Source organism: Mya arenaria, chromosome 10, assembly GCF_026914265.1.
Source record: "Mya arenaria isolate MELC-2E11 chromosome 10, ASM2691426v1".
NCBI lineage: Eukaryota > Metazoa > Mollusca > Bivalvia > Myida > Myidae > Mya > Mya arenaria.
In genome coordinates, this window is record NC_069131.1 from 59,635,252 (window position 1) to 59,643,760 (window position 8,509).

Below are 8,509 nucleotides of genomic sequence, written 5' to 3' on the forward strand. Positions count from 1 at the left end.
TAGTTATTATTGGTTATTTCAATTTTCTAATTTCAATTTTGGTTTCTATTCAATAGCTGGAACGCGATGATGCCACTTGCATAATATATCGATATCAGCGAACGACACAGGCCGTGATGAGTTAAAGTTCTCCATTGATCTATAAACAGTGTGTACATGTAGTTCATAATGGCCTAAAATATTCAAAATTGCCGCTTAAATCCCAGTCGTCAATAGGGGTAAACAACTTGTATCCGGAATATCCCCTCGGTTGCAAAATATCGATACATATAAAAAAGAATCGTTTTAGTTTTTGGTATTTCCCTACCACATTGGTATTGTAGAGCGTCTTTAATAAAGGATCAAACGTGTTAAGTGTTTAAGGCACTTACTACAATTAAATTATCTAAGATCGGTATCTGACAGTGGCATGCAACTGGCTTATATTGTTTAGTACATAGACTGATCTCAATGGCAATGGCTATACTTATGAGTATGATCATGAATTAAACATGACTTTATTGAATGCTACGTATTTATAAAAATGATCATAATAACTATGTCACTGTGTCCAAACGTACAAACCACAAGAGGATTAATGGGTGGGGAGGGGCGCAACTGTCGCATATCCTATTTTTTTGGCTCTGGGGTAGGGTCGCATGTTCATCGTTGCGATCCCAAATTGTTAGAAGGGCGGAATTCGTGGATAATTTCAAAGGGAATAATTGCAAATCTTTGATTAATACCTAACTATGGACAATGATTATATAGTCGGAGATGATCTCACTTAAACGTTTATTTTTAACGATTTAGCTCCGAGCTCTAGCCTTTTTCATACACAAATATTTGGCCGCTCACTTACTTTACTTGAATTATTCCTATGCTTACGAAGCTTTATGAGAATACTATCTCAAAACAATATAAATTACCAGCTTGGCCGTTGTTCATGAGTCATGATTCTTTGTCAATGTTTGACCAAATTGGCATAAGCTGGCCACTATCTTACTTGTACTATTTTGAATCCATTCGTTACCTGAATTGGGCTCATTTAATTAACTTCAGAATTATCCCTCCGCCTTATGACATAGTCTTCAAAAACTGTTTTTGATTTAAAAGCCTATTCAGGCCACTTGTCAAAGGACACTGTTAACTTGACAACCATACACTGCAGCACTTTCACTACTTTGATTCTATTTTGCAGCCCGGTATGTCGTCCGTATAAAATAACTTATAATAGACTTTACATGCAAAAATGATGGTTACACGAAATAAACATCTATCATTTTCTATTCAAAAACGGAATTTAAATCAATCACCATTCAAGGTAATGTCAAGTTATTCTAATCTGTACATGCACTATTTACAATTATCGACTGTAATTCAAATGTTAAATACACATTATTTGCAAACATCAACTGTCATAAAGAGTATTTTTAGATTATTATTGTAAAATATATCCGATAATACGGTTATGTACAGCCTTTGGTCAAAACTGTTTCACATGTCACAACAAATGGTCTAAAATTGGTTACTAAAATACTTCTAAGACATTGATGCTTGAAGTGAAGGAAAGAATATATTATTTAGCAAATGTTGTGCTTCAGTTTGTAAGTGATTTCAATATTCTGTCTTTAATTCTTCAAAAGTTTAGCCCAAGAAGTCAATTTTCAGGTGATGCACGTTGCCGGTAGAGACCTCAGTAGCATCCACTTGTATTTCAGTACCTCCGTAAATCATCCTAACCTTGACCATTCGGCCTAAACCACTTCCTCCAATGGCAACAATTATGGTGCCGGCAAGGTGACAGCCTTCGACGGTTGTGTACATCGGGTTTGGATCAAGTGTATAAAAAATTGGAAAAGGTAAATTGGATTGACTTGGTGTTGTTGTAGTGTAAAATTTTTCAACTTGCGCTTCTCCAAAAATAAGATACTGCCCTGCCGTTATATGTTTATCAAAGCAGTTGTTGCATCGATCAATCCCGTCATCGCATACCACTTTGTAATCTTCTTTGTGAACATTGTCAATAAAAGGCCGCATCACTTCTACTCCATATGTGTATTTGCTGACTCGCTGGTTAATCAGTTCTGGTTTATGTCCAAATATCACTGCTCCTTTCAAAACTGCAAGGTCTGGATCGTTTGGAACGATGCTTGTGTGGTCATCAAACTTTAACTTGATAGCTTGCTGGAGAAGAGGACACTTCGAAAATCCTCCAACCAGAACAATTGCTTCTATGTCTCCTATTGTCGGCTGCTCAATAAGGTTGGAAACGTGTTGAACTATTTTGTCAACTTGTGTCTTGAACAGGAGCATAACTACACTCATGTCGACTTTTAACTTGTCGCCTTGGACGGATACCTGCAAACATTTATATCCTTCAATTAAAAAAAAACATTATGTCAATCATACTAGTATCTAAGCTTTCAAGTAGTTTGATAACATTCTACCCATTTGGCTATAAAAAGGTATACTCATGTGGAAACAGACTGTTACTTACTTGCAATTGCATTCATTAGATTATATAGGTATTTAAATAGAACAAGAACGTGGAATAATACACACCGTAGTACCAAATGAAGAGTCCATTATGACTTCAGGAATTTTCTTGCCCTTGATTTTTTTCACCAGTTTTGGCAACATTGCTGATATTCTGAATACGACTGGCTTATCACTTTTCGTTGGGTCGATATTTCGCTTTTTCACTTCAAAGTCGCGAATCAAGTATAGGTAATCTTCCATGTTTGACCGCCTAAATTCGTCAATGGACTCCTTTCCTGCGTAAACACAATACAAAAATATGCAATGGCCATTGTAACTTCAACGTGTTTGTTTTGAAAAAGCATGAATTACAGTGCAGTTAACATAAAAAGTGATAAATTGTTTATCAACTACATTTACCGTTTTGGAACGGTCAGCGATAACACGAACACATTTAGACAATTGCTATACAGTTGATGAACCTACGTATACACCACTCTAGAAATGTTTAATTTAATAAAGTCAAACATTTGTCAACCAAAACCATACTTTTGGAACAACCATGAACTACCTAGCATGTCTTCTAAAAACTGCACGAACGCCTCGTCCACTTTTGTCCCACCCCAATCTCCCCCACTGGCTTTGTAGATATTCTTCATCGAACCATTTTCTGCAACCTCTTGTACAGCTATGTCAACTGTACCGCCTGAAATTGACAACTCTGTTATATGGGCGAATGAACAAATAATGATTGTTGGTAGCGTGTCATTGTTATTCAATATTTCAAGTTTACAAATCAAAAGAATAATCGAACGTTTTAGTAATAATGATCAGAGGCATATTAGACGAGATATGTAATACAGATGTACATAGTCGGCATCGAAAAAGTCCTCGTAACGTATATTTATGTGGTATTGGTTCATCTACGCGTGATGAACCTACAACTATTGAGTAACTACTTTCGTTTGTTGAAAAGCGAATAATTGATTTAGTATCCGTGTTATCGGGTACCAGAAACGAATTGTTATTCTTTCAAACCAAGCACTAATCTGCTTTTAAACAAGCTAACCCCCTGAATCAATAACTAGGACTTTGCTTCCAGTTTTGAAGGTGGAAAGTGAACCCGCATTTTCACTCTTTTCTGCTGCTAGAAATCGACAGTAAATGGCCGCAGCCTCTGGTTCCAAGGCTATGATCAGTTGGTCTGAAGAAATACCAGCCTGTATAAACAAATACCGTATATAAATATCATGTGCACTTAAATGTCTTTAAGCAAGCTATTCTTATAAGGAAAGTAACTGTTCACACCAAATTCAAACTGTAGTACTGAATACTTTTATGTCATCCTACCAAATGTCTACCAAAATTTAGGGTTTGGTATAACGATTCAACACCTACTAAACGAGTTGTTGCAATTGTGTTCAATTTGTATGCATGCACATTCCTTTATACATTATAAGGTGACCAAATATAAGTTAAATAATATAATCAGCAACATATTGGTAGTTGATAATTTAAGTATGACAACATTACAAAAGTACTGCTGACTAATATTTTGTCCACTGTTATGGGGCATACTCAAAGATTTCAACATTTCATGTTGTGTTGGGTAGATTGTAGTTCTTGGTTATTTTATCCTTTATGTAGATACTATTTAACTAAACCAATTAAGCTTTCTTCAAAACTTGACTCTATCCTTCCTTAAAATGTATCGTTTGCTGATACAATCATTTCAATAATATATTTAAACAAGTCTTACACTTTCGGCCGCTTCCCTCATAAACTGTTTTGCTCCACCATCCCAGATTGCGGGAACTGTCAAAACCCAACTCACTTCCCCTGGTGTTAAGACTCCCTTAATACAGTCTTCGATCACCTTTAAAATGTCTTCTTTTAGAAATCTGCAAATGTTATTACATTGTGAATCAATAGTTAAAAGGGTTCGGATGTTTTAGCCGTATGTGCTTGCTTTGATTAAAACGATGTAGCGATGCAAGTGATGAATAAATTTATGTATTGAAATTTAGGCTAGGTTGTATTAGCGTTGAAAACAATACAACCGTTTAATTGCCGTTTCAAGTAATTTGATATTATATTTATTCTGCATATCAAACCAAGTACAAAGCATACGGGTGGCATTAAGATCAATAGATAGCAAAATCTCATCGACATAGTTTACCTTATTGCAGCCGTAAATACAAGCTTTGCATTTAATTTCTTTCCAGTTTCATCTTCAATGTCCATATCTCTTTTAATGTCCTGAAAGACAAGAAATCAGTTTGTACGTACCACATTAAGGATTGACTTGCAGGCATACGTGTTCAAATTTATGCTGGCTGTAGGTTCTCATTCGTGTGATATGGCAACACGAGAAATAGAACTAATACAAACATGAATATTAGAGTTGATATGTTGCATATCTTCATAGTTACCGTATTGTACAGCTTCATCTTAAATCTTCTGAAGAAGAACCATTTTTCATTTTCCTCTTCTTCAACTAAATTTATGTACTTTGTTTCAGCGTCGTATCCAAAGGCCGAGAAAGTATCCCCATCTGGTTCGATCAGGACACATGTCGGTGCTGTAAAATATAATTAATTACACCAGATTACGAAAGTTTTACTTTTTTGGTAGCGGTTAGACATTATATATAAATACCAATTATATTTGAAAGAGGTTTCCACTTTAAACTAAGATGATTACGTATTCATCTGATATTCTAGGGACAGGCAGAGAAGCTAAACAGCAAATACCCTACTCTGTGCCACATAATTACATATAATTGCCAAAAATGCATTATTTAGTAAATAGTTAAAGGTTAAAAACTCAAAATATATGTTTGTTATACATGCATATGTATTGATTTTAAATACGAGTGTTACTTTACAAAAAAGAAAGATAACTTGAACGACCAAACACATGTACCTTTCAGTGAAACCAGCTGGTCTCCATACCAACTCTTCGTTGCGACTTTTGTTGGGTCAAGTTCAAACTCATTTTTAAACGAGTAAGACCATCCTGAGTACGTTGTTCCAAAGTCGATCCCAACGACAAGAAGTGGTGCCTTAATTATACGGACATGATATACTATGGTCAATAAGTAAATCCCTTTAAACGACTTATAAATATAGTCATTGATATATATTATAATATTTAGGTTATTGAAAATAGAAAATACTGGAGGAATAAGTTTTAACTTGTATTGTTAATAAATATTACAGTTTTCTAAAGCATTTTAAAGAAATAAAAATAGCAAAAATCTTACCATTGGTTGAAATACAAGTCAAACAATGATAGCCAAACTGATTTTTCAAAAACGGCTAGCCCTCTCTAAACAACTTCCTCTTTCGTATTTACCTGTATACAATACATTGTATCGGCCTCGTTTGATTGACGCTTGTATCTTGCGATAATTGTTCCAATCGACTATGCTGAGGTTTACCCCTCCCCCTTCCGCTATAAAGTTTTGCTTCTGATGAAAACATATTAGTTCCTTGATGCTATTTGGAATTATGACCATAAGGGTTAAAATAAAGCACTTTCTTGCTTAAAATTCACTGATATTTTTTTCTTTAAAGTACTTATGTGAAAAACTACAGAAACAAGCTCAGTAGCCAAAATTTTAAACATTAACCCCGTTTAATGGCACGGGGTAATCGCAAAAGACAGAACACAAAAACAAAATATCACAAACAAAAAACATGGAACATCAGCACAAAACTCCACAAACAGCACAGGGCATATATACTATATAAAAAACTAGGTATGTTTATCAAGGATTGTTAGGTACCGCCTTGGAACGGTCGGTAGAATGTAAATTTACTGGGGTTTAAACCAGTTTACGTGCACAAGTTTATTGCATGCTTTTCGGTGGTTTAAAGAGATTTATCATTGAAATAAAAATGATACTTCAATGTTTCAAACAGTGAAAATATAAATTTGATAGTTTTCACTGTTTTACAAAAGCTTGTAGTATTCATAAGAATAACATTTTACCGTAGGCGGAGACTTATATTCATTAGCAACTCTGAGTAATTATAGTAACAACTTTTATGAATAGGAATATCAAACATCGCTCTCCTTTAAATTGTTAGCCTAAGGGTTCTCATTTTAGAGACAACAATTATAACTTCTGTGTTTTCTACATTTAAAAACAAAAACAAAAACAACTGTCAGTTGATACATTTCTAAATAAGCCATTATAGTGTACTATCATAGACTGTTGAACTTAATTAGAAAATCTTTACTTCTTAGTTTTAACATTTCAAGCATCTCTCCCAGATCGAGTTATGTCTGTTTACTGGGTTTTTTTTATCTGTCTGTTAACTAGAGTTTCCCTGGGTTCCCTGCGTTGTTTAGAAGGAACAGTGACACAATGATCTCTGTGTTTTCGTTTGATTTGTAAGGTTCACGAAAATCGCTGTTCAAAATTTGTTATAAACGCCTTAGTTTTCTTGTATACATGTATTTTCCAATTTCCGTATATACAACGTATGAACGTCCCTCTTGAAATCGTTACAGTGCTTTTCTTTACCATTACTTCTCATTGTCTAATTTTATTCTGACCTTTTTACCTTCATTCAATAAAAGTAATGCATAGGCAGAATACCTCTTCGTGTAGAAATTTTTTGTCTTCTGGTCGTTTCTGTGAACAATTGACTGTCTGGGCCACTTTGTTCTAATGGGACCAATAACTGTATACTCTCAACTTCTCAAATGTCTGCGGCAATGTTCACCCATGCCCATTTGCCCAATAAGATATTTTTCAAACTTTTCGAATGCCCATATCGAGGCGGTCATATCCTCATAATCTGATCATAACTATTTTCTGCATCGAGCAATGTTCTCGGAAATATACGCTAAGGGCTTGAGATTTGAACCTCCTTTACCAAACAGTGTTCCATCTAATCTTTAATTACTACTGTCAGCGCTAACAACTAAAGATTTCGATCTGTCATAACATGCTAAAGTCGGCGCGTTTGTCAACAAATCTTTAAAAGTTTAGAAGGCCTTTTCTTGCGAAATGCTCCATTGTCACATAGATTTTGAGATCAACAAATCAGTCACCGGGCTCATGATTGTAGACAGGTTTGCTGTGTATCTGCCTATATAGATAACCACGCGACTGTATTCCGTGGCATTGTTTGGCACGCTCAGGTCTTTTATTGCTTGGACCTTTTTGGGGTTAACATTGACCGCTTTTTCACATGGCAAACATATTCGTCTTCGTTTGATTTCAGTCCCGAATTTTCGATCCTTTGCAGGACTTTACTCAAATTTCTATCATGTACCTGTACGTCTTTACCATAGACGACAATGTCATCCACAATGACATCAACACCTGGCAGACCATCTTAAAGCTCAGACATTTTTTTTTAAATATTTCTGGAGCTAAATTGATCACGATCGGAACGTGCTTGAACGCATATCGAACAAATAGCGTAATAAATGTCGCCAATTGTGGGCTATTGCCATAAAGCAGTTACTGTTAAAAACCATTCACTCCGTCCAACTTTGAAAAACTGTCATGTTAACGAGTTTCGGTGAAACATCGTCAACATTTGGTATCATACAGCATTCGATTTTTACGGAATTCTTAAGCTTTTTTTTAGATCGACACATTTCCTGATATTTATATTCGATTTAACGCCGGGTACCATCAGTGCACATCAGTCTGTATGTTCTGTTACATTATCTATGGCACCGTCGTTGGGCATGCCGTTTAGCGCATTTTCACTCTTCGGAAAGACAATAGAACTCTAATTTCGTATTAATCCGCTGCTTTATATCATGATTCACTGTATACATTGTATCCTTTGTCTTTACGGAAAAGGATTTTTGGTTTCAGTGGGATTGTTTACACCCAATTTATGGACAATATATGTGTTATTCAAATACCAGAAAAAAAACAGCGGGCAATTTGAATATGAATTGTAGTTATGAAAATAAGATAACAATGGTCAATGTATATTTTTGATTGTTTCAAAATTATATATCATTAACATATATCGAACACATACAACTACTTTTTTTTATATTTTCGGCAATA

The 8,509-nt window shown here is 35.0% G+C and overlaps 1 protein-coding gene across 1 annotated transcript; it reads right to left on the bottom strand.

The window, feature by feature from the left end:
• Positions 1–1,248: 1,248 nt before the first annotated feature.
• On the bottom strand, positions 1,249–5,823 carry LOC128206401 (heat shock 70 kDa protein 12A-like). The gene is made up of 9 exons (XM_052908811.1): positions 5,726–5,823; positions 5,386–5,524; positions 4,893–5,041; positions 4,640–4,719; positions 4,220–4,361; positions 3,530–3,680; positions 3,032–3,166; positions 2,545–2,756; positions 1,249–2,340 (listed from the first exon to the last, which is right to left on the bottom strand). The coding sequence occupies exons 1-9, from the start codon at positions 5,726–5,728 to the stop codon at positions 1,627–1,629; spliced, it is 1,725 nt and encodes a 574-aa protein (XP_052764771.1). The 5' UTR covers positions 5,729–5,823; the 3' UTR covers positions 1,249–1,626.
• Positions 5,824–8,509: the final 2,686 nt, after the last annotated feature.